The following is a 26962-nucleotide window of genomic DNA, read 5'->3' as shown; positions in this document are numbered from 1 at the left end:
TTGCACCTCTTTTGGGATTTAGGTCTAAAGTTCATTACATATTTGTTCTTAATCCCATAAGCCTTGACTACATCTTTAAATTGTTTAAAACTCCCAAATTTCATTCCAATTCTAAATTGAGTATTGTTCATATCAACCTTTTCATTAAATTTTGAATATTTTGGCTTCTTACTAACTATTTCCTCTTCATCTGTTCATGAACCTGAATTTTACTCCTCACTGCCTACATAGTTTGAGTCAACATCATCTTAACCTACCAGGTTTGAAAGTTATCCATGCATAATCACCATGGCCCTGTGTTTTTGGCTAGTGTCTCCTACTACTTACTCAAAAACATCACTAAAACTGTAATCATAATCATGAAAAGTATCTTCCTCAGCATCCTTCTTCTTACCATCCCCTTTTATTAATTCTTCCTCCAAATCTCTATCTTCTTCACTAGATCCTCCTTCCACTTCTTCTAAAATATTTTCGGTATAATACCCTAATTGGTCCCTCTACTTTTTCTCTCTAACGTTTTAGTCCCTCTACTTTAATTTTGTCTTTTTAGTCCCTCTACTTATAAAAATGGGTAAATCAAGTCCCTCCCCCAAAACGGCTTCACATGTGCCGTTAGCTCAGGCTGACATGGCACTTATAATACCTGAATTGGTCCTTCTACTTTTCTCTCTCTTTCTTTTGATCCCTCTACTCAAAAATGCTCCCAACAAGTCCCTCTACTCCTGAAAATAAACCCACTAAGTGGGCCTACTTTCAAGGGTGGAGGGACTAGTTGGGAGCATTTATGAGTAGAGGGACCAAAAGAGAAGAGAAAAAAAAGTAGAGGGACCAATTAAGGTATTATACCATTCATGGAAATGCCACATCAGCCTGAGCTAACGGCCCATATGATGCCATTCTAGGGGAGGGATTTGATTTACCCATTTTTATAAGTAGAGAGACTAAAACATTAGAGAGAGAAAAGTAGAAGGACCAATTAGGGTATTATACCAATATTTCCTATGTTATCATCCATTGGTTGTCCATTTCTTGCAAGCTTCACACAAACCTGAACCTCCCTGCTACTGCCTACTACCATAGCCATGGATAGTGCATCCATATCAGTGCATATCTCCCTTAAACCCTATTTTTACTACCTACATTTAGTCACCATACAGTCACCTTTCAACATTTAATTAGAACTCCCTGGACATAGCTAGCAACTCAAGCCTAGATATCTGATTTGCACAGTAGTAGTCTACAAAATCATCCAAGCCCTTTATTCCCCCAACCATGTAGTGCATCTTTATGCTAAACAAGTCAGCTGTGGGTATTGAAATAAGAAGGAAATATATGCAGTTAATTCTTTGTTTTAGGTGTTCTTTATAACAATGTAAATATCACTGCCTAATGCAACCATCAAATAGATAATGGCAGGTCCTCTAAAAAAATTCTTTACAAATTTATAACAGAAAAATTGTGTTGAGGAAAAGAACACAAACCAAAATTAAGTTGTGTGGAGGCAAATAACACAAACTAGAAGTCTGCATTCAAGCTTTCCAATGCAATTTAGAAGTTTATAACAAAAAAATTGTGTTGAGGAAAAACAATACACCATAATTAAACTTTTCTTAACCAATCCTTGTTCGCAACCCAATTCTACCACACCCTTACTTAGAAATAGGGAATTTGTGGTAAGGAAAGCACATTCCCCAAAAAATTTAATACAAACCAGGAAAATAACACGACATAAATTGTGTTGAAGAAAGCACATCCATAGTATAAACCAAACAAAAACCAATTCAACAACAAAATTTCTACAACTGCTTGAGATCAAATACATCACATTCGACCAAAATAGGTTGATCATAAAATCAAGCTAGGAACCACATTCAACAGCAAAATCCATGACATCCAGAGTAAAAACAAAAACATAAAAAATCCACTTAACAACAATACTTCTACAACTAACAGCTAAGGACCACATTCAACAAAAAATCCAAGATATCCAGAGTAAAAAAAAACTCAAAAAAAAGCTTGACAACAAAACTTCTACAACTAACAGCTAGGGACCACATGTAACAAATGAAACCCAGGACATCCAGAGTAAAACAAAAAAAAACCCAAAAAATCCAATTGACAATAAAACTTCTACAACTAACAGCTAGGGACCACATTCAACAGAAACCCAAGAAATCCAAAGTAAAAAAACCCAAAAAATCCAATTAACAACAATACTTCTATAACTAACAACTAGGGACCACATTCAATAGAAAAACCTAGGACATCCCGAGTAAAAAAAAAACCCCAAAAACCCACTCCACAACAAAACTTCTACAACTAACTTCTTGGGATCACAGTAACAAAAAAGAAAAAAATAATAAGGTACTCTGGTGGCCCCTCGCTATTGGAAGCACATACCTAAAGTTTCGGTTGTAAACCCTGACCTTATTTTGCTTCATATCAACACTACAACATATAAACTAAACACATAATGCAATAATGGGCATTAGGGTTTCATGGCACTTACAGTACTCTAGTGGACCCTTACTTGCCGGACGGACCTCCCAGTTCACCACCATTTGCAGTTGAAGTCTTGCTCACCTTGCTACCTCATCGACTGCTCTCCTTACTACCTCACTGACTGCTCATCTTGCTACCTCACTGATGGTAGGTTTTTTGTCCTTTGGGCCTGACGGTCACCTCCAAAGTACTGCCTCAATGAAAATGAGAAGAAGGCGAGAAGGAAAAGCCGTTGTCTTCTCAACTATCTATTTTCCCCTTTTGTGTTGCCAGTGATGTGGCTACCTACTGCTAACGGGGATCACAAAAACAATGTGGACATGCCACATCAGGTTTCTGAGTCAGCATAGCCCTGTTGATTAAGACGTTCTAGCTGCCACGTAAGTAAAATTGTTCTGGAATTGGTCGGGTGATTGACCAGTGAAAAAAAATCATAGTTGAGTGACCTTTTTTGTAATTGAATATATATATATATATTGTATTTAATTTTTTATTATTTATTTTGATGTAACTTAAAAATATAGTTATGAACTCTCGATATTTTGGACTTTTTTTGTTTCTGTGTTGTGCGATTTCAAAATTACATTTGTTATTTATTTGATATTTTCAAGCATTAACTCTTTTTTGCTTTTGAGTTTTTGCTTAATATCCACAAAGTCATAATCTTCACAACATTGGACCACTAATTTGTTTGACTCATTACAATATCCTTCATTCACGACTATAGAAAATATTGTGCCACAAAATACATACAAATTGTTCTTTTTTTTTGTTTTAAAAATAGATCTCATACTAAAAAATATCATAGCTAAAAATTACTTGTATATTTTATAACATTTGTTATTAAGAGTCAATATATTTTACTGCATCTTTTATTTTTCATGTCTATAAAATTAAAATAGTTTGCTAATAAAATAATGATTGGTAGGAAATAACTAATAGTTGTAGCTACATTATATTAATATTTTAAAAAAAAACGGATAAATCACATGCATTACTATTATATTAATATTTCTCTATTTTGATATTTATCTCCACTAAATCTTCTTCTCTTTATATATTGGCTTAAATTTTACATCTATTAATATATTAAATAACTATACTTTCATATGAGGACTTTTTTTTCAATATAAAATTTGGTAAACTATCACATGAGTTTGGCTTCCTTCATAAAGAGGAGAAATCCTTCTTTTGACCATTGCATAAGAGAGGTCTTTCAAGAAAGTCCTATTATACGAAATTGCAAAATACCTCTGACCTAAAAAACAATTTTGTTTTTTAGCATCATGCACTTAATTACTCTTCCCAAATGAATAATGGATTCAACTTCTAAGTGTGGTCTTAGCTTTTAATTATCTTGTTTCTGTGTTTAGGATTTAGTTTGTTTTAGTATGTCATTGTTGGTCCTCACTATAGTTTTGATTTTTATAATTTAGCTGCTATAGCTTTATTATAAAAAATAAAATAAATCTTACAAAGAGTCGTACTTCTCTAATTCTTAACATACACAACTTCATCATATAGATACATAATTCCAATTAAAAAAAAAATTTGTGGAAATTTCCATATTGTAAATTGGTAGAACTCTATTATTATATCTTGAGGGTGTATTATCATTGAACTAATTTTACGAACAATCTATGTGAGAGTAATTATACCTTTTTTTTTAAAAAAAAAAGTGTGTTAATACATTTCTCATTTTATCTTTCGTTTTTAGATTCTATTTCCAATATTTTGCGCTTTCAAAATGTTGAAAATAATACTTGTATTTTATCTTGTTTTTCCTATTTTTGTCTATTTATATATATATATATATATATATATATATATATACATATATATATACATATAAAATCAAAATTGAATACTCTTGAAGAAGGTTACATGACATAAAGCATAAAATGGATTAGTTGCTATCAACTGTAGTAAATATTTTAGTGCTTTATTAGTAGTAAATGTCTTTATTTTTGTGAATATTTGAATTTAGTGGATGTTTGTATTTTATATATTCTTTTGATTTAATTAATATCTTTAATTTATGTACATTGGAGTTAATTATAACTAGGCATTCTCCCCGGCTTCGCATCAGAGTTTTTAAAATTATGAGAGGTTTTGAGGTAATATCATGTATAAAAAATAATATAATTAAACAACTCCTACAATAAAAACTGTTATATATCTTGGATTTCAAAAGATATTTATTGCACAAATAAATAAGTGTAATTAAAGTTTTTCAATTATTAATATCATAAGTAATATAAATAAAAATTTAAATATAATAAAAAAAACTTAAATTATTCCTTGAATCACTCTAAGAACAGATTATACATCTACTTTAATAACATGTATAGATTAGCTTTATTTGGGGAGAATGCGGATGTTATCTTCTATGTTATGCATTATAAGTTGCCATTATTATTTTTAATGAAAAGTATCTATGTAAATTCCTATGTAAATTCTCTTATGATTTATGCTCTTTGATTCTATGATTATTAGTCTTACAAAAATATTGAATAAAATGGCACTGTACCAACAGTTGTTTAGCCTATCTGTACTGGGTCTCTTGCTTAAAGTTCTCATTTCATAAGGGTATCGAAATCGAAACCTACGCAAGATGAGAGTAAATGTCGTTAAACTTGCGTTGGCGCTCCACATCTGTATCCATTCCTGATTTAAATCTTAAGGGTGTTTGTCGCCTAGTGTCAAAAAAATAAAATAAAATGGCACTGTGATAATGGTCGAGCAATTAAGATATTATTTTTAGATGGGAGATTGAGAATTCAATTTTTTTTTTTTTTTAGTGGTAATATATGATGACTTATATACATTGTAATAAATAAAAAATTGCCATGTGACAATTATTTTATTTATTTATTCAATATGAATTTTTTAGGTTTCAAAACAATGCACGAGAAACTAAACAGTAGAATGGTATTTACGTGATACATATTTCTCACTATGCATTGATCAAATAATTTAAAATTTTAATAAAAGTATAATCCGGAATTTCTGTAAAATAATAATTATATAGAATTTTTTTAAAAGATATAGGGACAAGAATGAAACAAAGAAATAAATGATGGGACCCGCCATATTGAAAGCTGAGAAGCAAATGCTTTGCTCTTTACTGCAAAGAAGCAAGCAAAATCAAGTTAGGAAACCAATAAGAATTGGAGATGAGCAAAAGAATTCTAACTAGATTTTCTTCTTGCGTGTGATTGAAGTGGGGAAAAACAGCATGTAGTTTTTAAAAACAGAATTATCATAAGAATTGGATTGTCATAAGATTATTATTATAAAAAGATTTATATGGCACATAAACAGGTAATATTTTGTGTGGTTGTTCTCACCCTAAGCAGAATCTGTTTTATTCATAGTTTGCTGAATTAGGGCTTATTATATAATCCCATAAAATTGTGAAAGATTCATGAGTGGTCTTTATCGTAATTGTATAAAGAATGTAGTTCTTGTGTGCCAAAAAATTTATATTTAATTATAAAACTTTTGCCCAGCCTAAAAAAGCATTCCCAACTGGCTTCTACTTTTATGCATTTCATAGTCATACCCTCTCATTAATTGAGCAGTTATTTTTTCTTTTTATTTATTTATATATATTTTGAGTGTAATATCTTATTTGACCCCTCTCCTATATTAGTATATTTAGTTCTATACTTGCTATTATATTTAGTGTTTCTGTTGTCTATTTATTTGAATTTACCTTAAAAAAATCCTTTTATTATTCGAAAAAAATTTCAGTCCACTGTTGTGTTGCTGATGGCTGCTCAGTTTTTTGTCCATCTTGTTAACATGTTTTTTTTTTTAATATTGAAATATGATTAAAAAGATATTTTTAGAATAAAATTAAATTAAATGACTAGGTTCCAATAGGGTTTCCAAAAAAAAGTAAAAGTTATTTTTTAATGACACCTTGAGTTATTGATTTATTATACCAATTAAAGTTCGTGAGATATGGTATTTAGCAGAAATATAGTATAATTATTTTTGTCTCCAATATTTAGTGGATACCATAGTAAATAAGACTTTTATTACTTTATATTTAACAAAAATATTATGAGTGCAAAACAAGCAAATTCAAAATTAGATTATGCCAATTATGATCTATGGATATAATATTTGAGAGAAAAGTTATAGAATGATTATTAGTATTATTATTTTTTGTCGCAGTGTGATGGTACAATAAATATGGTTTTTATTACCTTCGGTTTACCAATGTCCGTTTTAATAGACAGATAAATATTGTGTTAGTAGTATATTTTAGCAGATACATTCATTCATATATATGACTTTAATTTTAGGCATTTAATTTAAGGCAGTGTTATTCGGATTTGTACATATTGATGTGTTGATGATAATTTATACCTCTAGATACGTTGACAGAGAGCTGATTAGGCCGCTAATTTGTTTACAATGATTATAATCAATAAGAGATTGAGAACAACAAACACATAACGAAGATTATAACACATTAGTATATACACAAACCACTAACTATTTTCTTTTCAATCAATTTCTTTATAAAATAACCAACATCACAGTAATTAGACAACTCAATTTAGAAGCATAAAAAAAATAATAAAAAAAAAACCAACTTACCTATCTAACTAAGATTATCCATCAATAAATTTTTACAAACTTCTTAAATTTTTAAATTACATAGTACTAAAGTATTGTAACGACAAGCTATATAGTAGTTTAACAATTTTTTAAAAAACCATTTTTTATATATTTAAGTTTAATAACAACACATAGTATTAAGGATTAGGTGGTCACAAATCACAATGGGATAATATTCATCGTGATCATTATTCGCTAGTGTAAATAAACTAGACGCTTTTGTTGAAGTAACAATTGCAGAGTATTTAAGACACTTAATAATTATATTTTTTTAAAAAAATGTTAATTTTCAATCAAATAATTTGATATAAATGTTATTTTTAAAATTTTATTTTTTTAAAAAAATATATACACTTAATAACTATATTTTGTTGAAGTATCAAATTTTATTTCTTGACCCATATTTAATTGTAAGATAAATAATAATTTCCAATCAAACAATTTGATATAAATGTTATTTTTAAAATTTTATTTTTTTAAAAAATATGTACACTTAATAATTATAAATATATTTTTTAAATGTTACTAAGAGTTATTTATTATTAAAATTAAAAAATAATTTTTATATATTTTAAATATTTTATTTTTAACAATATTGACTAAGTTATTCTATATAAAAATTTATTATCGCTAAAAGGTTGATAACTGAATGGTATTGGTCCTATTATAAAAAGTATTGGTATCATGATATAAAAATTTAAGTGTGTTTAGTTCAAGTCAATAACATTGTAGAAGATGGTAGCGTGAAAATTTAAAAATTTTGAATTTAAATTTAGTTTGACATAGTAGTGATAATAGATCTCTAGTTATATATACCGGTTTGTCCTTTAAATTTCATATTATTAGGTGAAAACTCACCAATAGAATAATTAATTTTCAACCTGTGAACATGCTCTGGACTATACTATTATCTCATTTGTCTCATATGTAGAAATCCATACACCTTATGCAGAGGGTACGGACGAGGTAAATGGACCAATCGGGTCCAATTCTCCCGTTCCACTCACTACAAGAAAAATCATAAATCGGCACGGTAAAATTGGCACGGAAATAGGATTAAAAATCGTGCCAAACTAATTTTGGTACTGTATTTGGCACCAAAAATTAACTATGCCTATAGCACTAGTCACAAATACATTTTGGCACCGTTTTTTTAATATCGTGCCAAACTTTGTCACTATTTTGGGCACGGTTTTTTACTATTGTGCCAACCATTGCCATCAATGTTTGGCACGGACTTTGATTCTACATATGGCACTATTTTGGCACTGTTTTATTGATTTTATATACTATACTTTTTTTCACGGTATTTGGCACAGTTTTAAATAAAACTTTTTTGTTACAGTTTTCGGCACGATTTTGTTTAATCTGTGAAAAAAAATAATTTATATGAAATTAATTTAATTTAATTTTTTTAATTGCACTAGTTAAAAATTTTGAATTACCAAACAAAAATCATCCTATTGAATTAACAATACATATAGATGCCCTATATATACATTGGAAATCATGTAGTATAATTATACAAACACTCGTATCAAAACAACATTAAAACTCCATTCCACATGCAACATTAAAACTCAGTATTGCAGCCTTGTTGGTGGGGAACAAACAAGATCCTGATAACATTAGTTGTATGTCATTTTCTTAATCTTATCTGAGGATAAAAAAAAAACACACAAAGGTCCAAATAGGATTAATATAAAAAGAACAAAAATTATAAGACATCACAATGGCAAAATTTGACAATCAGCCATGTATAGTAGATTGAGCAAATACCTTCTGTCGAGTAATCTCCCAAAGTGCACCCAAAGCAAGATGAAGAAGAATGAGAAAAGGAGGACCAGATTGCAAGTACTTAGTGTTGTCTTCAACCTAACAAATTTAGGAATAAGAGATCAGATTTATGAAGTTTCAAGTTATGGAGAATATAAGATGTCTTAGTTTTAACCAAATACACCCATAATGCAGGTTGTGCTTGCTTTGAAGCATATATTTGCTTGTGAAGACTCTGTTACAGACTTAGTATAGGATATCTTCACTCTAATAAAAGAAAAAAAATTGCACCGTTACATCATCCTAACTCTAATTGCAAGTCAAAAGCTCTGAGGTTCAAGTGAAGGATTAAGGCTATGATTTGCTAGTGAACTAGGACGATGCATTATTTCAATGTCATTTCGTAAACCAAAAAGGGTCATTCGAGTAATTTTGATGCCGCTAAATTCAAACTATAAGCCAAAAATAACAATCACGTGAGTAAATTATAGTAAATTATATAATAAAAGAAACAATAACTTTTGCAATAAATTTTTCAGTTGTACCTGAAAAGTTGCACCACTTACGCGGATAAAAGTTTCTGTTCCTGCACGAGTTTCATTCCTCACCATCCATGGAGTGCTTGAAAAGCTTTAACATGGAAAACCTTAAGTTAGATCGAGTAGAATAATTGAAGAAAGAAGAGATTGTAACAGGAATTTACTTCCTTCACCAGGGAAACACACATTGTACTCTAATAGTTTCTAACTGCAAATGGAATAGCATCTTCAATATTTAAGAGCTTCACCTTATAGACAACTTGATAGGAGCCAACTCAAAAAACTCAACATATATCTTCTTCTGCTTCCTAGCAAACAGATAAATTTGTTGCCATGGAGCTCCAATTGGAGCTACTGAAGGTAATGATATAGTACTCTTAGTTTCCAAGCACTTTGAAAATACACATTCAAAAAGAGAAAAAAAAAATAATATAGAAAAACTATGTGTGTGTATGAGTGTGTAAAATTTAAGGAAAACATCATAAATATAACAAAATGGTGTGTGCTGAAAAATTAATGAATATAAAAATCTGCGATTGTTTGAATTCAAGAAAAATATTAAAAATATGGCAAACCTAAAGCTTGAGTGTGTTCAAAGGCACGGAACATCATAAATATAGCAATCCTAATGTATTTATATATACAGATAAACGCGAGAGCCTGCTCGCTTCTCAAGTAAGCCATCCCAAATAGCAAAATCCCGATGCATCCCGATGCATGTGTGCATATATATATCGACCCCCATCTGTGCATTCAAAAAAACCATGATAAACAACAAATATGATGCATGTGTGTGTATATATGTTCACACCCGGGTGTATTCAAAGAAACCATCATTAACAGCAAATCTGATGTGTGTGTATATTCACACCCGGTTGTATTCAAAGAAACCATCATAAACAACAAATCAGATGTATGTTTATATGTGTGAATGCCAGAAAGGCATCATAAACATAGCAAACCCAAAGTGTGTGCAAAGTGAACTTATGTAAATGGAGGTTTTGGAGAAAGAAAAATCAGTTGGTGATGCAAAGTAGCAAGGCCATATTTTCCGGAAAAGATTAATAAAAAAATTAAACATCCCATTTCAGCATGAAGAAAAAATGCAGATGAGTAATTCTAACCAGTGATATTTTCAATGCTTACAGAATAGTCTCAGGATCTCGAACAACGAGGTGGTTATTCATGACATATTCAAGAAGCTTTTCAGCCAAACACTTGACATCCACCTATATAAAGAGCAAAAGCAACAAACATATATAATTTGACCTTACTCTAGCTTACAATGTCAACATACAGGGAAAACGAGTACCAGAAGCCTCAAAGTTCCACATATGCTTGATAATTCTGGTTTCAACAAAAGATGGAGGTTTCTTTGTGCATGGCGTAATTTTTTCCTTCCATCCTGTTCAAACAAAGAAGGCTAATGTAAAACACACTGAATGACAATTCATGACCTTTACCTTCAACAAAAAAATTTGAAAACATTAGAATGAATTGTTGCTAAATAAATTGAAGTGAACTATGGCTTGAATTGTTGCTTCATCTTCTTTATCATCCAATTGAAAAGAAACTAACTTCTACACCAACAACATCAACAAGACAAAACTCAAAGTAAGCTTTAACATATATCCTCTTCATCATTCGGGCCATCAAGAGTGTTGTCGGCAACGAGTGTGGTGCGAGGCCTTTTTCTCGTTGGAGAGTGCTCATCAACATGCGATTGCGCCTCCACTGTTGGTGCTCTAGGGATAGATCGCGTGAGAGTAGCAACATGCATATCGGAGAGGTCAATGCCCTTCAACCTAAGTGCTGCAAGCAATGACATTTCAAATGACTCACGACGAGCCCACTCAATCCGCATCGCATCATGTTCGGCTCGCATCGTATCATGCTCGGCAAGCATTGCATTGTGCTTAGCTTGGGTTTTAGCAAGCTCTGCCTGTAACTCCTTAATTTGGTCATATAGTTGTCCACTTGATTGAGAAGGCCCTGAACGTGGCTTGTAATTGATTGAAGACATTTGCCTACTTATATTACCCTTTCCCAACACTCTATTACGACTTCCGATAGCAATGCGGTCCCACAATTCATTTTGGTTGATAGAATTTTCATCTTCCCCTTGATCACGCTTATCTGCAAGGGACATAGTAATTATACACAGGGACCCACTCACAAAGGAAGGTGCTCCTAAATTTCCATTTCCCCTCCGCACAAACCCTCACCCGCTGTCTCATTTTTTGTTCTTGTTACTCTATTTCAATAAAGAATTACTACTTAGGGCCTAAGTAACTTGACTTTAATAATCCAATTCTTCTACTTACTTTATAAAACCAATAAACAAAGACAGGTTTATATATAATATATATATATATATATATATATATATGAGAACGTACATGCAATGCATGTATAGATAAGTAACCAAACGGTGTTGCATTCAATGATATCTTGAACACAAGAGGAGAGACCACCTTGTAAATCAAGCAAGATAAGAAGCATGTGGAGCCACAAAGTACAAGTGGGACATTGCTTATTATTATCAATATTAATTGAACACCAATATGATAACAATAAATGAAAAAGGTAAGGGCCCCTGCATTATTAATTAATATTAATATATTTTTATTTTTAAATATAAAAGAAGAATTAAAAAAATAAATAAATAAAAAGGTGACACGTTGGGTAGGCAGTATTGCTTCTTAGTTCGTGCTAGACAGGCATTGACGAGAGATGCATGGGGCATGCCTTCTAAGGAGCATAAAAATTTAAAAAAAAAAATACTGTTATAGTATTACTTTATAGAATATTCTACAATATATATGAGTAGAACTAGGTAATAGTAAGACAAACTTTGTCAAATTTGTCAACAAAAAGCAGGCATGCCTTCTAAGGAGCATAAAAATATAAGTGGCATCAACATAAGCAAAACACTGGTAAGTGATGCTAAAAAACACATGATATCCAAAATTTAAAATAATAATAACAATCATAAAATGATTCATAATCCACAGGAACTTATGCAAGATAAAGATATTTATGGTTGAAAGGCCTACAGAGGAGATATTTATGAAAAAAAAAAGATTCATAATCCACAAGAACTTATGTTAAAAAACACATGATATCTGGCCAGGCAAGGCCAGATCCTTAATCACCTATACAATATGTCGAATTTCTCACATTGAAATGCAAAAAGTTTATATATATATATATATATATATATTAAGATAAACCAGAGTATCAGATTGGCAGTTTTGATTAATTATCTATGGCTAGTTAGCAATTTAGAAAATTAAAAGCAATGGACTCTAGTTTAGACGTGGATCACACATTAAACACCAAATACATCATCAAACAGGGCAGATAATTAGCACCTTATTTCTAATAACATTTTGTTTACTGTGCACTTGGATATTTTTGGGATTGAAAAGTCACAAGACACACTGAAACAGGCATCACTTGATTTTGTCTATCAAGTAATTAACAACCTTTTTCTCATCCCCATACATATGTACTAACAGAGTTTGACAAAAGTTGTTAATTCATTGCAATAAAACAACATATGAAAACAACTTGTTTATCAGCATATGCAACAGTGGCATCACTTCAGGAGTCTGAGCAATACTATTAAACTACAAAAGAAAGAGGAGGGGATGACTGTTCTTTTCTGCCGGTGATGGTGACATATACCAAGAAAAACTCAATCGATCATAGAAAAGGGCTGGTGAAGTGAGCTGGTGAAATTCACATTTGGCTATATATCCCATAAAACGTAGAAATAAAGTAAACCAGAGAATTAAATGATGGAGATGTTTATTTTCTATTTAACCTGGAGAAACCAGTGATATCAGTTTTATTTGGATTAGTTTAAAGAAGCAGCTTTTCATGCTGAAATCTAAAAAGCTTCCTTCAATCTTATTGAGCAAAAACTAATGATTCACACTTTTTAAAAAAGAATGATTTCCCAAGATGGATTGCTTGTACTTTTGATAAACGGAATAAGCGGAAGGCATCTTAAAAAAGGGAGAAAAAGAGTTCTCCATAACAGAACAAATGCCAAAAAACAGGCACTTCCAGGAGACGTACTCATTTGAGAAGCAGATTGTTGAGGACTTCTCAAACAGAGCCTATGAGAAGCATGTCCCCTGAGTGCTCTGTCTGTGAACAAAAAGATGTGAAGAATCACATTCCACTCCCACTCAAAACAGCACCATAACCATAACCATCATAGAGAGTCCTAAGTGCACTAAATTCAACATATATAAGTTTCAACTTTTTATAATTCATTGAAACCTCAAATATGAAGAAAAAAACACAAGAACAAGTTCATATATGTATACATATTTTTTTTTTTAAAAAAAAAAACAGATAAGTGAAAAGTTCCTTAAACATAGTACAACATAATCATCCAACAATAGGATTCTAATATTTCAAGGAACAGTGGATAATAATGGACTATCATGCGCACTTACCAGCATATGCAACAGTGGCTCCTAATGCCAATTTTCCCAATGATGCTAGGAGATACAGAATAGCAATAAAAAATAATAATATGCCATTCAAGAGGATCCACAGGTACCCTGTATAATAACCAACAAAAATCAATATCAGAACAAATCTAACACCAAGTCTAACACAAATAATAATATGTTAAGGATAATGAATCTAAAGGAAATTAACAACTCTAAACTTTAGCATTCCTAATTATCACAACCCATTGCTCATATTGTTGTTTTCTAAAACAGGCTATTATATGAGTGGATCTTGTGATGCCTCTATATATTGGACTATTAAGAATATTTTTATATTAGTTTCAATGGGATCAAGGTCAAAACTAACTTTCACTTGAGTTGGGTTGGACTTGGGGGAAATATTTAATAAATTTGGGTGGGTGGGGATCTCAGTAAACCAGTGCTTATTATATATTAGTTTCAATGTCATCATCTTCTTCTTGATTTCATGTGCAGTGTTGAAGATGCCAAGTGTTGGTTTGTTGCACACAAAACACTTCTTATTTCTTGAGTGATGCTGCAAATTAAGATGCAAAAGGTCAGCTGAATTATTTTTTTCTAAAATGAATACAAAGGTGTTGTAATTTTGTTGATTCAAATGGTCATAAAGTTAGCGAAAATATTAAACATTATTACAAGCTTGTATGGCAACCATAATCAGTGATGCATCAGGCTCAAACAAACTTAAAAGAAAAGAAACAAAAGAGGTATGTAATGGAGCATCAGTTCACAGGCATTTGAATGAATAGAATACATTTCGCACCCAGCTCATTCATTCTACAAACCTGGCAACAACCTGGGGGGCAACTATGATGGTGGTTATGGTGGTCGATATGGTGGACCGAACGGGGGATACAACAAGGGTGGTGGTGGTATAATTAACTTATCTACTACTGTTAAGGCATTTATAATTATAAGCATGCACTGATATTGTGCTGATCCCAGATGCTATAATTAACTTATCTACTACTTGTGTGTTTTCTCTTATGACACAGTTGTTTGTTCTCTCCCTCTGTTTCATCTTCTATTATATATATGAATGATCATATGATGTTTTAAGCTATACTTCTGCATGTAGTTTCTATTAAGCTGCAGACCTTGTGTCTTTCTTTCTTCTCTGCATGTTTGATAAGTATCTTTATCATTTACTAAACTTTGGTCATGTTTTTCTGGATAATTAATTTGTGGAAACTCTATTTCTCTACTACAGGAAAGTTGTTTACTATTTATCATGCAAATTTATATATATATATATATATATATCAATTGAAGACAATGAAAAATGCTTTTTTCTTTCAAATTTTTCCAGAAGTGATGGTAAATCAGATTACTGAACAAGTAGGGTAATAGCAGCAATATTTATATATACAATAAAGAGAAAATGTCTGTTTTTTGAAAATAACTAACATTAATGGTGGAGCTGGCAGCAGAGGATGCATGGTATAAATAATACAAAGATAGATCCTATGGGCCGCAACTACAGCTACAAATCATCATTTATCAATTTAAAAAACATGAGAATAGTTCATGCTAAATAATTTTGGTTCTTCTGGTTTTACATGGTTTTATTATCTCTAGCTAGTAGGCCATGCAGTACAAAGAGATGGCATTTCTTAGAAGCAAGGGCATAAACAATGAGTTGTGGATGTCTTCATTTCACTTTTGAAAAATCATCTACTAAGATTGAACAATAGAAAGATACCATAATGGAGAAATCTATTGTGAAATTGAAGCCTGAAGAGAGAAAAAGCTCCAAAAATGCTATAATGCAAGCATCCAACTAACAGCCTGCAAAACAGCAGAATATGTTTAATTGGCATTATGTTAATCAGCTCTAAAAATACAGACTATGATCATAAATTTACAAGAATAGTCTCAGAACAATATGTTAAGAACACCAAGAAAGCTATTTTCATCGCATGGAATGCACAGCTTAGAATCACAATTAAAGAACAAAAACAGAGAAAAGAAAAAAACGCCAAAGAGTTCACCTCCGATCGTACCACCTCTAATCCGCCAGTTCACGCTGATGCTTCCTTCCTCCTCCGAGCTCCTGCAATGGCCACACAGAAAGGGAAAAACATATTCAAATCCTAAGAAGAACACATTATTCTGAATCTCCTCTGGATTTTAAAGAAAAGAAACAAACTAAAGACAGTGATCTCACTACCAATCGTCACCGATGTTCCTCTTCCTTCCAGCTCCTCCAATGGCAACAGAGATATATGAAAAGAAGATTCAAACCCTAGAATGAACACCTCTTCTGAATTCTCCCAGATCTTTGGAATTTCAAAAAAAAAAAATAACAAAACAACACCCTAAAGAGCTCACCACCGATCGCATCCGCCCTCGATCCCCTTTCACTGTCCTTCTCCCTCCTCCTCATAGCTCCTCCAATGGCGGCCGAGAGAGAGAGAGAGAGAGAGAGAGAGAGAGAGGAGGGGCAATGGATGGCGGTGAAAAAAAGCTTCAATGGGGACAGGGGTTTAGGGTTAATGAAATAAATTTTGTTTTTTTGTTTTTTTTTCTTTTAATTACTATAACTAATAAAAATTAATTTATTAAATATTTAATATCTGTGACGTGTCTCTGTTTAATAAAAATGAAAAATTATATTTAATATATTTAATATATTTTTAGGGCACAATTTTAGGGCTCAAATACATGCAATATTAACATATTAATATATTTATATTTTTTGCACTATATTTGATATGGTATTAATAAATTAACATTTTTGTACAGTGTATGTGTGGTATTAATATTTATATATTTATATATTTATATTTTGTATGTCATATTTGGCAGCAGTATTAATATATTATTATATTTTTATTTATGGCTGAGTATTGGGCAGCATTAATATATTAATATATTTATATATTTATCACGAGTATTTAGCATATGATATTAATATATTTATATATTTATATTTTTGGCACTGTATTTGGGCACAGTATTAATATATTATTATATTTATATTTGGCGTGATGTTGTGACGGCATTAATATATTAATATATTTATATATTTATCACGAGTATTTAGCTGATATTAATATATTTATATATTTATATTTTTATGGACTATATTTGAGCACAGTATTAATAAATTAATATTTTGAGTACTATGTTTGTCATGATATTCATATATTATTATATTTATATTTTTTTAGCACTTTGTATTTGGCACGTTAATATATTATATATATTTATATTTGGCCGAGTGTTGTACGTCGTTAATATATTAATATATTTATGTAGACATATTTGTACGATATTAATATATTACTTATATTTATATTGTTGGCATAGTATTTAGCATGGTATTAATTTATTATTATATTTGGGTTTTGACGCGGTGTTGATGCATATTAATAAATTATTTTTATATGTTTAGCCTACATTTGACACTGTCATGTAAAATTATTAAATTTGTATATTTGGCACAGTATTTGGCACGGAAGTAAATAATATTTTTTTAAAAAAAAATCAAATATTTGACACGGTTTGTTAGTTCCGTGTCAAATCTTGTAACAAATTTGTCACGATTTTTTTTCCGTGCCAATTTTTCCGTATCGATTTAGGATTTTTCTTGTAGTGAAACTACCAGACAATCAACTTCAACGCTGGCTTCAAAAGGTAAGGCTTCTTCTACCATACTAAGACGACCTTTTCTTTTTCTTTTTTTTCACTCCTAAATCAAAATAATATATATATATATATATATATAGATTATATCATAGAATTTTTGTTTGGTTTGTGTTTTTCAATTTGTAATGATATAGGAAAGTAAGTTGTCCTCCCACAAAGATTTTTTACACCTTTTGCATTGTTTTTGAGTAGGTTTCAGAAAAAGATGAAAAGGTAAAACAGTTATTGGATGAATATAACAAAGGTTGTTGTGTTCAAGGCCTTTGTTGTCTAAATTGTTTTTCAAGGTATAAAATTAGCGGGTGTGCAATCAATTTATTGGATGCGATAACTCAGCTGATGAAAGAACAATCACAAGTCTCATTCATAGAGCAACAGCCTCCTAAACCAGTCCCTGCATCACGTGAAATAGTGGGAAGAAAAATAGGCTCCAATCTTGATGTTGCTTGCAGTTATCTGGCAGATGAAACAGTCCAAATGATTGGCATATGGGGCATGGGGGGTGTGGGCAAAACTACACTCTTAAAAAAAATCAACCAATCATTGTTAGATGATGCAAACATGGGATTTGATCATGTGTTATTTATTGAAGCTTCACAAAATATGCAGGTAGAAAAACTTCGGGAAGAGATTGCTAAAAAGCTACAGTTGGCCCCTTCTACAAATGAAAAAGACATATTGATCAATATCTTGAAAACAAAGAACTTTGTATTGCTCTTGGATGATGTATGGGATGAAATAGATCTTGCTGATCTTGGCATTCCTGATCCTTATGGGGACAACATTGTGACTGCACATTACAAGCATAAAGTGATTTTCACTACTCGATCTGAAGCTGTATGTGCCCGGATGGGCGCAAGCAAAAAGATTAAAGTGGAATGCTTGGAACCAGATGAAGCATGGGATCTTTTCAAGGACAATGTTAATTCAGATGTTATTGAGTTAGATGAAAAGATCAACGAAATAGCAAAACAAGTGATGAATGAGTGCAGTGGTTTGCCTCTTGCTCTGAAAGTGATTGGTTAGGCCATGTCAAACAAAAAAACTCTTCCAGAGTGGAAATTTATTTTGAGATCATTAGAAAATTCAAGTACTGAAATAATTGGGGGCTTAGAGGAATCGTTATTTCCCATTTTAAAATTTAGTTATGATAATCTACATGATAATATCAAAAGGTACTTCTTATTCACATCCATATTGTTGCAAGGGAAATCAAAATATGAACTTTTTGAATCTTGGATGGGTTTAGGGCTGATTGATGATTTTGTCTATCTACAAGAAGCTTATGATAAAGCAGAATATTTCCTTAAGATTCTGGAGGAATCATGTTTATTGTATTTTTCTGATAATGGTTATGTGCACGTGCATGATGTAATTTATGAGATGGCAAAGTGGATAGCATCAGATTTTGGGATGGACAAGAATAAATGGATAGTGAAAAAATATGATGGGCTGGCAGAAATATCAACAAGGGACACAGAGAATTGGAGATTTGCACACCAGATGATTATAAGCGGCATAAAGCTTTTGCCAATTTTGTCGCATCAGAGTTTTGATTTGTTGAGTTTAATGATAGTAAATAGTTTTTATTTGGAAAAATTTCCTAAAGGATTTTTTCGACAAGTGCCAAATTTGACATATTTGGATCTTTCAAGATCTGGAATCAAAGAGCTTCCGAAAGACATCAAATGTGTGGTTAATTTACAATATCTAAACATTTCGTCCACTTGCATCTCTTCACTTCCGAAGGAGTTGGTGTGCTTGAATAAATTGCAATATCTGATATGCAGACATTTGAGAAGGTTTCTCAAGGTAGAGAATGGTCTCATTTCAAGATTACAGAAGTTGAAGGTCATTGATCTATATCCGCATGGGTGGGTAGAACTGAAAGAGTTAAAGGCATTGAAGAAACATATCATAGCAATTGGAATGCGTGTAGCTTCACAAGAAGTTCTTCAACAACTCTCATGTTTGCCAACTACTCGGCTTTGTATAAGCAAATTGGATAACTTGATCTCTCTTTCATTTGATACTTTAAATCATGAATTCTTGCAAGAATTAGATATTAGATCATGCCCACAGCTTGAGGTGCTTGTGATGAATGGAAGTCAGACTGATCTCAAGAACCTCACAATTTATGATGTCAAAAAACTACAGAATATTAATTGGACAGATATATCGCCTCCACAATTTTTTCATATGCTCAGGACATTATGTATATACAGATGTAATTTGGCTAATTTTGCTTGGGTCCTGCATCTCCCATGTCTTTTTGAATTAAAGATAGAAGATTGTGCAGAGATACAAATGTTGTTTCATGTCGAGGAGGAGAGAGAAATCCAACAAGTCTCAGAACGCCCCGTATTCCCTTGTCTGGAATGTTTAGAATTGACAGACCTGCCAAAATTAGTGAGCATAAGCAATTTTGCAATGGATTTCCCTCAACTTTCATGGCTTTCAGTGGAGGAATGTCCTAATCTGAAGAAGCTTCCATTCAGGCGTGGCATTAACAGCAGACAAAGAGTAATACCCATTTATTGTGAGAGAAAATGGTGGGAAAGCTTAGAATGGGATGATGCCACCATCCCATCTTTCCTTTTGCCATGTCACATTGTGTACTCGGTGAGTTTCAAGCATTTCTTTTATTCTTTAATTCCAGAAGTCATTTAAAATAGAAATGTCTGCATGCATGTAAATAAACACCTATTTATATTTTATTTCTAACTTCTTCCCATGGACTGTGGATTCATGAATGTTAAATTAAGTTATTAATATAATTTTCTATTCATTACTCAATTGCTATAATATAAGGATATTCTTTTTAAAATTATAAAATTCGTTTTTACTATTCATGCTGAGTTTTTATAATATAAGGAGCTTTAAATTTATTATATCTGTATCACTCTAGAAGATCTCACTTTGGAACGGGTTTATTAATCGGCAATATGTATGCCCCTTTCCATACCTTATTATCTTGTTTGAAAGTTAGTTTATATAGTTTATCATGCACCCATTATAACACCAAGAATTGGATTATCATTAAACACATGGGCATTGTTTGAAGCATTGAAGTATATGTACAAGTATGTAACTAAGAATGATTAATTTGATGAATATTCATATGTTTGCAGGAGGAAAACCCTAATGCATGTACGATTAGTTAAAGTGAATGGAAGGTCTTTGAGCTTTCTCTATTTTTATCTGCACAAGTTGGAGATCATCTCATGTTCAAACCAAGTAAGATCAACATTAATTTGGAGAGAATGCTTTTTTCTTTTCTTATTTTTTTTTCCTCTTTTTTGTTTTTAAATTCAATGTGCAACTTATAACATTAAGAAATCATGACATCCTTTGACAGGTCTTTAATTTCCTGGGTTTTGCATCACCAAATGCTTCACAGAACCACGAATTCTCTTTGCAGCTAGCCAGTGATCTACCAAATTTATTGTGCAATATCTTTGCTTTGGATTGCTCTTGTTGTGTTGCTGGTTTCATTTCTCAAATCCAAATACTTTGATTGGTTTCTTATTTATGCCGGTGTGAGGACATATTATTTGGTTTCCAAGTTTGAGGTCTGTTTACTATTATTATCTTGTATATTTTCTAAATTAAGTATGGCTTGGAAGTTCATCGATTGAAGACATTTATTGTTGAATTGTATCTTGCATTCAAACTGTTTTCAAGTTACGCTCTCTGTACATGTTGGATTTATTTGGAAGCATATGTATGTATAATGTTGTTTATACGTTATTTTCACTTACATTGCTAAGAATTACACGTGGACTTCATCTAACTTCAAAAGCCTCAGTCTTGTTAATATGCAGAATGGTCTACACTCTAAAGTAAGGGGCCCTCAAAACTTGGACCTGACTTTGTATTTGGTGTTGATGATGTGATCTTTGTTTTACCTCTGTTTTTTTTTGGTAGGTGAAAGAAGAAAACGAAGACAAGCAGGTGTTGGTATGTGTGCTGCTGATAAAGCCATGGAAGGGGAATCTTTGACATTTAGGAAAGGAATTTCTATTGTGTTTGAGATTCATGAAGTTTCATTATAAATTCGGTGTAATAGCAAGAACCTGCTCATCAAGCTAAGGAAAACATGGAGGATCAGAAGTCTAATATCGCAATGCTAATGAAGCACTTGTAGAAAATGGGTGATGTTTCTGTTACAATTTTGTATTATTCTCAATCGGCCATCTAGTGTTCTTGTGGTTGAATTATTTTGTTTAGATTTTCATGATATATTTCTGATGTAGATGTTATAATTTATTAGTTGTCACCTGAAAGAGTTTGTTTATTTTGTGTTGAAGATGCATGGAGTTTCCTTTAGGATTCAGAATGATAACGAGAACAGGGCCATCAATCTCATGTAATAATGCCAGCTTCTTGAGTTTTATCGATCCAAAGTCTATTTTCACCCAGTGTTTGAATTGCTCTCTAATTCTAGCAATCTTCTTGGCGAGAATGAAAGCCCCACATCCTTGGAAGTGAGAACCATAGTTATTAGACCTGGCTCGGGCATTGACCCAGTCAAGACTTTGGGTCAGGGGTCAATTGGTTCAACCGTCGGGTCATTTGGGTCAATACTGGGTTAATAAAAATATTTTAAAATATTATATTTAAAATTATAAATTAGTTTTTAATTATATAGTGATATATCATAATAATAATATCCATGAATTGTTAGTTATCAAATAAATAATTTGATGGAAAAAAATACAAAACAATTGTTAATCATTGATTTGGAAGCAGTAGAAAAGGGGAAAAAAAGCTCAAACTTCACATAATACCAACATATAACAATACGTCAAACTTCAAGCATCAACTAATTCACAATAAAAGTTTAAATTCATCATCAAAGTATTAAACCAAACCCAATCTAATATATAACCAAAGTTCAAAATTGAAATTACAAATCAAACTGGGTCAATCGGTCTGACTGCCTGGTCAACTAATCCGACCACCGGGTCAAAGCGGGTCAAGGCGTGTCAGAACGGGTTGATTGCATAACCGGTCTAATTAAAGATCCGGACCGGTTGAAGCCCCGGGTCACTGGGTCAATCGGTATGACCGCCGGGCCGATCCGAGTCTGATAACTATGTTGAGAACTACTCCACCAGTTCTTAATAAGGTCTGAAAAATGCTCCGCCGAGCACCAAGTCTGTTCAAAGTGAAATGGACGTTGGACTGAGGGATGATCTCCTGATTCAAGTCTGATTGGGACATGATCAGAGCCTAACCTTGGAAGACAATTTTGGGTGGTTTAGGGGAATAGAAAGTTCCAGTCAAGGTTAACTAGAAAACAATCTAGTTTAACCCAAATTGGATTAGTTTACCCATTGGTCCAAGTAAACCGTTTGCCGAAAGATGGGGCCTCAACAAGATGAAGGTTCCTGATTAGCAATTGTGCTAGTCTAATATCATCAAGATTAGGGTAACCATTCGACTTGTCCCAGGGGGAGAAAATTAAGTTAAAGTCACCATAAATTACCTAGGGAACCCCCACGCCCAGCTGGCAATTTCTAATTTCATTCCAGAAGCCAGGTTTTAAATAATGCGCATTTGGTCCATACACCGAGGTGCAAACCCAATAAACATCATTGGATTTTGTCATGAATTTGATTGTGAGCCAGTAAGTGCCTTGAGAGATCATGTGCCCCTCAAACAAACTATTGTTCCACCCAATAATCATTCCACCCGCTGAGCCTAAAGCTGGAGTGAAGATGAATTGATCGAGATGGGCCCCATCAACGATCTCCAGATGGTAGGTTAATCGTGATAAGCTTAGATTCCTGAAGATAACTGTCACGCCCCGTACCTAGCCGGACACGTGGCAACAGCCACGACAACAAGAAGTGGATCCCACAACGGGCCCCACCTTCAAGTCACCGTAAGGCTCAACACAAACTTGCTAACACAGTTACTAGAACATGGAACAATATCAACAATGAAAACATAATAGGGTTCCCTCACACAGGGACCCTAAATACAAGAGATCATCACAAATAATACAAACAGGGTTTTCAATTACAATCCAAGAGGTACAAATATAAGAACAATACATAAGGGTCAAGTCTAGTGGATCCATAAAATTTACATGGACACTATAACAAACCTAGATAAGGAGAACAGACAAATTACTCTACTGCCTGCACAACACAACCCAGTCCAACGTCTCAGTCTGAGAAAGAAGAAAGGAGAGTGGTGAGTAACATGTGTTACCCAGTGAGTGGTGACAACATAGATATAACAGAAAGATCAAGTATTTCAAATCTTTATCTACCATAATAATACTAACATATAAAAGAAATTTTCAAGTATTCAACAGGTTAACAAATAACACAATGCCTGACAATAGAATAAGCGAGTAACTTTTCAACACATTGAACACAGTTTAAGAAAATGCGGGCTGGCCTCAAACCATTCCCAAGCTAGTCGTGGCCGCGACTAGCTACGGGACCACCAAGGTGTTTTAAAACCTTAACAATATAAATGTTGCCCTTTCCTTGGTGTTGGCCACTAAGATTCCCGTGTGGTAACCCCAGGTTTCTCACAAAAATAGAACCCATGTCAATGGCTCCGCGCACCTCTTGACCAGGGTAAATACAAGATTAACCACGCCACCTCCCATTAGGCCGGACCGTGGAACCCCACACTGCAGTGTCGGACCTAAATCTGTAGTTACCATCAAAATCAAATACAAGAATAGAATTCTTTCCGAATTCCAACTCAAGGAAACCATCAAACAATGTTTAAATACATAAATTGCATCAACCCTTATTCCATTTGCAAATAACATACTTCCATATGTAACATGTTTATTCCAAAATGAATACATATAAGTATTCTAGGTTTAGCCATTTCAAATATATTCATACTCACAATATATATATATATATATATATCAAATTTATGATATTAAACATATAAGGAAATACTGTAATACTTTTGATTGTTAAATCTATGCATTTACGAATTAAACCACTAACAGAACTATTCGTCTCGTCTCGAGACGCGCTCACTGATAAGTGAGTTCCTTCCTTTTTGAGGATGTTTCGCCAACTAGATACAAGCAGGGAATCCAAATACTAATGAACATAAGAATGATAGCTAAAGAGGAATGCATGTAAATGCAATTATACAAGTCGACTACGAAACCTTAGGGTTTTGAGGCAAAACAACGTCATTTTGGACCCAAATGACATCGGAATGAAGTAAACCTAGTTCCAATGAGTTCAAGGTAAGAAGGCTTCAATTTGGACCAATGAAATACCCGAAAAGGTTCAAAATTTTCAGTGCTATAGTAATTTCGGATATGCTACAGTAAAACCGGACCTTATACTATGTTTTCTTCAAATTTACAACACTATATCAAGAAATTTCTTCAACAACATTCTCATATATGAATCACAAATCATTGGCTTCAATTTGAGCATATAAACCATCAAATCCATAGATAGATCAAAGTTTTTAAAGAAAATCTAAAACCAAGAAATACGGGAGAAATACTAAATGAAAACATTAGATCTAAAGCTTACCAAGTTCAAGAGTGAGGGAGGAAGGAGTTTGATTTCTTCCATATTAATCACTTGTTCAATTTAAAGGAAAACAGGATTCTCTTTCTACCTTGGAAGAAACTCTGAAGCAATTGATAGATTGGGATTGGTCGGCGAGTCACAACACCCATAAATAGAACATTTGAATGCCACAACCTACGCAAGATTTTCACCTAATGGCACCTAAAAATTAAAGCTTCCTCATCAAAACATAAAGTGGAAATATAAAATCATGTAATGATTACCCTAGAAAACAAGAACTTCTCTCTGAAATTCATCCAAAGCATCTCCATCAAAATCCTGATCCAGGGATTTCTTCACAACCACTTCCTATTATTCATATGCAACACAGATAAATTATAACATCCTTTTTACCAAAAGGATGCACAGATTTAAAAATCAAACAAGATAAGAAAACTATAGTTATATTAAATAGTATAATAAAGCAGAGATCCTTCACATAAAAATTAGTAGGGTCACCTGGAACATCTTTTAATCACAAAAATTGCCCAAACATTGCATAAAGCAGCTATGCAATGGATAAAATGAATGGAAATACAGTATTCTGTAGCTAGGTGTTTGTATGACATATTAAGGTGACCTCTTTTCACAAAGACAAGCTCGCTTGATTTATGGCATTACTAGTGATCACCGCCAAAGGACATATACTATGAAGAATACAAACCAAGAACAGCATATAGTAAAAAAAGTAAGCAAGAATTGAAAATTTAAATTAGTCATAATCAAGAACCCTCCATCCATTTGTAATGATTACATCAAGTGTACTCCATTGCCAATCAGAAACCAACATATGCCCACAGTCCATATCATCACTATTATATCAATCTCTTACATCAATTCTTATACTAGAGCAAAATATTCCTTTAAGATAGATGTGCTACACAAGATTCAAACCTATAAAAAAATTCTCTCTTTCTCATTTTTAAATAATTCAGTTAGGTACAACTTCCTCATACAAACAATAATCAAACAACTTCATGGCTGGTACTCTCAAACAATAGGATTCTATCCCCATTGTCCTACATGGAAAAATAGGAACATAACAAAATCAATCAACATATATATAAAAACAATTAATAGCAAAAATTATTTGTTCGTCACATCGAACAGTTTGGTGATCAATGTCCTCAACTTGAACCATCAAGCCCTATTATAAAATTGTTCACATTGCACATCTACTACATGTTCAATTGCAACCTTTGAGCATTTTGCCGGAAGAAGCTCATAAAACTCACAAGTTAAACCTCAATATCCTCCTTAAATATGACCAAACCATAAGAAAAAAGGTCTAATGGTCGAAATACCTCGTATCCATAATATTATTATGATATCTCATAGTAATAGGCACTCAAAGCATCAAGGATAAGAATGCTTACATATTACTCAAAATGTTAGAAATCTATTATAATAAAGTTGGAAGATAGTCAACCATAAGATAAAACCAATTAACTATAAGGGGCAAAAAGTAGAAAATAACTCTAAAAACAGAACTGGAAAAGTCAAATAGTTTTTATTAAACTCAGAAGATTTCTAATAATAAAGAATGCAAGTGATATCGCAATTAAGAACTCACCGTGCCATTCAAATCTCCATAGTACACTTCCCCATAAGAACCTATTGAACGAAACAAAAACATGTAATTAATTCTCAAGAAAAATATGTTGCACACTAAAAGGCAAATATTGCTAGAAAAATGGTCTCATACGCTCATTTGCTCCTTTTCAGAAAAACAATATGAAACAACGAATCACTGATAATGGAACATTAACAA

General features: G+C 32.4%; 1 protein-coding gene across 6 annotated transcripts; it reads right to left on the bottom strand.

Moving 5' to 3' along the window:
• Positions 1-8592: 8592 nt before the first annotated feature.
• Positions 8593-15978, bottom strand: LOC120252534 (helicase protein MOM1-like). 6 transcript variants are annotated; one of them, XM_039260710.1, is made up of 7 exons: positions 15955-15978; positions 13925-14480; positions 10765-10857; positions 10599-10681; positions 9459-9543; positions 8917-9012; positions 8593-8756 (listed from the first exon to the last, which is right to left on the bottom strand). In XM_039260710.1, the coding sequence occupies exons 2-7, from the start codon at positions 13928-13930 to the stop codon at positions 8718-8720; spliced, it is 402 nt and encodes a 133-aa protein (XP_039116644.1). In that variant the 5' UTR covers positions 13931-14480; positions 15955-15978; the 3' UTR covers positions 8593-8717. The 6 variants fall into 6 exon arrangements, with proteins under 6 accessions (XP_039116644.1, XP_039116643.1, XP_039116642.1 ...); XM_039260709.1 differs by lacking the exon at positions 15955-15978 and adding an exon at positions 15666-15711; XM_039260708.1 differs by lacking the exon at positions 15955-15978 and adding an exon at positions 15666-15711 and having other exon boundaries at positions 13925-14032.
• Positions 15979-26962: the final 10984 nt, after the last annotated feature.

The sequence above is a fragment of the Dioscorea cayenensis genome, chromosome 21 (assembly GCF_009730915.1).
Source record: "Dioscorea cayenensis subsp. rotundata cultivar TDr96_F1 chromosome 21, TDr96_F1_v2_PseudoChromosome.rev07_lg8_w22 25.fasta, whole genome shotgun sequence".
NCBI classification, from domain to species: domain Eukaryota; kingdom Viridiplantae; phylum Streptophyta; class Magnoliopsida; order Dioscoreales; family Dioscoreaceae; genus Dioscorea; species Dioscorea cayenensis.
This window is presented reverse-complemented; position numbering and strand designations above follow the sequence as displayed.

Excerpts from the sequence above, each read along its gene's own strand:
- LOC120252534 (XM_039260710.1), bottom strand. Across the intron at positions 9,544-10,598 it reads CGAGATCCTGAGACTATTCT|CTTTTCAAGCACTCCATGGA; the intron begins GTAAGCATTGAA and ends TCCATGTTAAAG. Across the intron at positions 8,757-8,916 it reads GGGAGATTACTCGACAGAAG|GATCTTGTTTGTTCCCCACC; the intron begins GTATTTGCTCAA and ends TAATGTTATCAG.